At 32.7% G+C, this 1,650-nt stretch overlaps 1 protein-coding gene across 1 annotated transcript in view; it reads left to right on the top strand.

The window, feature by feature from the left end:
* Positions 1-1,650, top strand: part of LOTGIDRAFT_91483 (hypothetical protein) — a gene marked incomplete at both ends in the record, with an annotated part of 42,817 nt that extends 41,167 nt beyond the window's left edge. The window contains 2 exons of the mRNA XM_009068945.1: positions 1,085-1,216; positions 1,604-1,650. Of these exons, the coding sequence (XP_009067193.1) occupies positions 1,085-1,216; positions 1,604-1,650 (179 nt within the window). The remainder of the gene's footprint in view (positions 1-1,084; positions 1,217-1,603) is intronic.

Raw genomic sequence — 1,650 nt, 5'->3', positions numbered from 1 at the left:
ATTCTTTACATTATAATAATAATAGTGTTATAAAACTATACATTAAAAATACAAATGATAATTATGAAGAATTCAATACTCAATGCATACATAATATATAAAGTTGGGGGTGTTTATATAAAATGCCATAAATATAATGATTAACTAATATAACATTGTTTGGGGAGAGTTTACTCGCTTGTAATGTCGAGAGGCACTACTTGCCAATATTCTTAGGGCACGACATTATCTTGTGCACTTGTGAGTTAACGCATTGAGTCCTGATGCAGCCTTGGTAGATAATCTAAGGCTCAATTTAATATAATTGAATAGTTGCTTTTATAGATTATCCACCGAGTTGCACCAGTTGGGGCAGTCAACAGGCAAGTATGGAATCTAAGGCTCAAAGTATAATAACGTTTGATTAATTGCTTTTATAGATTCCCTATCAGGCTGTGACTACCAATGCTCTCATATAATATAATAAATTTTTATAAACTGAACCTTACCTTGAAATGATAGAAGACAGGGTTGAGATAATATAACTTGTATTGCTTCAGTTGTTAATTGAAGAATATGGCAGAGGCTGGGTTATATAGCCCATTTTAGGACTTTTTAAAAACATACTTTCAGCCTTATCATCATTGAATGGATTTTCACTACACGTTGTTAAAGAGAATGAAACATCAGAACTATGTTATAAAGATAATATTATACGTTACACTACACCAGCAGTAAATAATATAGAGTGTAGTCAGGTTATAACTGGTCGTTATGTAAATATCAGTAATTTTCATACAAGCGAAGATGGAAGATTTTTAGTTTTATGTGAAGTTGAGATTTATGGTAAGCTTCATGTCTAGAAAAGTATCATGGTATTGCATTTCGATATCCCGCTTTTAGTAGTCCATTGTTCATGACAAAAGACAAGGCACTCCTATAAAATCAATTCCAAGCAACTGCACCAACTTTCGTTAATGTTGATAATATTTTGCACCCGTCCGACTAACCGAGCATTGAAACATGAAGTCAACGAAGTATCAATAAAAAGAGACTTCAATGAGGTATTTGAATCTTTCTTTTCATATTTTCTAATTAATTGCAGTATGTTCTAACGGAACGTATGGTCTTAATTGTACCAACTTCTGTCATTGTTTAAATAATGAAAGATGTTTAGAGAATGGTGAATGTCCTGGTATATGTGCTGATGGATGGACTGGAACAACTTGTAATCAAAGTAAAGGTTTTCTTTTTGTTATGTTACCAATAAGACATCAGGTTCAATCGATAAAAAAAAACCACTTCAAATATAGGTGAAATTGATTGCGATTGATCTAATTTCTTAAGACAGGCGTAAACAGTCGTCAAAAAATCGGTTATTGTTCGCAATGGGTTTTACACGTGAGAAACTTCTTTGTCCGAAAGATACGATACGTGAATCAATGAAACAAAAGTAGACCAGTTATGCGTGAACTCTGATGAACATCAGAAGCGTTATTATCTATTTCTCCTTTTATAGCTTGTAATAATGGTACGTATGGTACTGGATGTATAAAACTATGTTCAGATAGAAATTGTTCAGTAGAAACATCACCGTGTAATCATATCAATGGTAGTTGTCAAGGTGGATGTAAAGAAGGATTTGGTGGAATTGACTGTGTTAAAAGATGT

The sequence above is a fragment of the Lottia gigantea genome (genome assembly GCF_000327385.1).
Source record: "Lottia gigantea unplaced genomic scaffold LOTGIsca_96, whole genome shotgun sequence".
Lineage (NCBI taxonomy): Eukaryota > Metazoa > Mollusca > Gastropoda > Lottiidae > Lottia > Lottia gigantea.
This window is presented reverse-complemented; position numbering and strand designations above follow the sequence as displayed.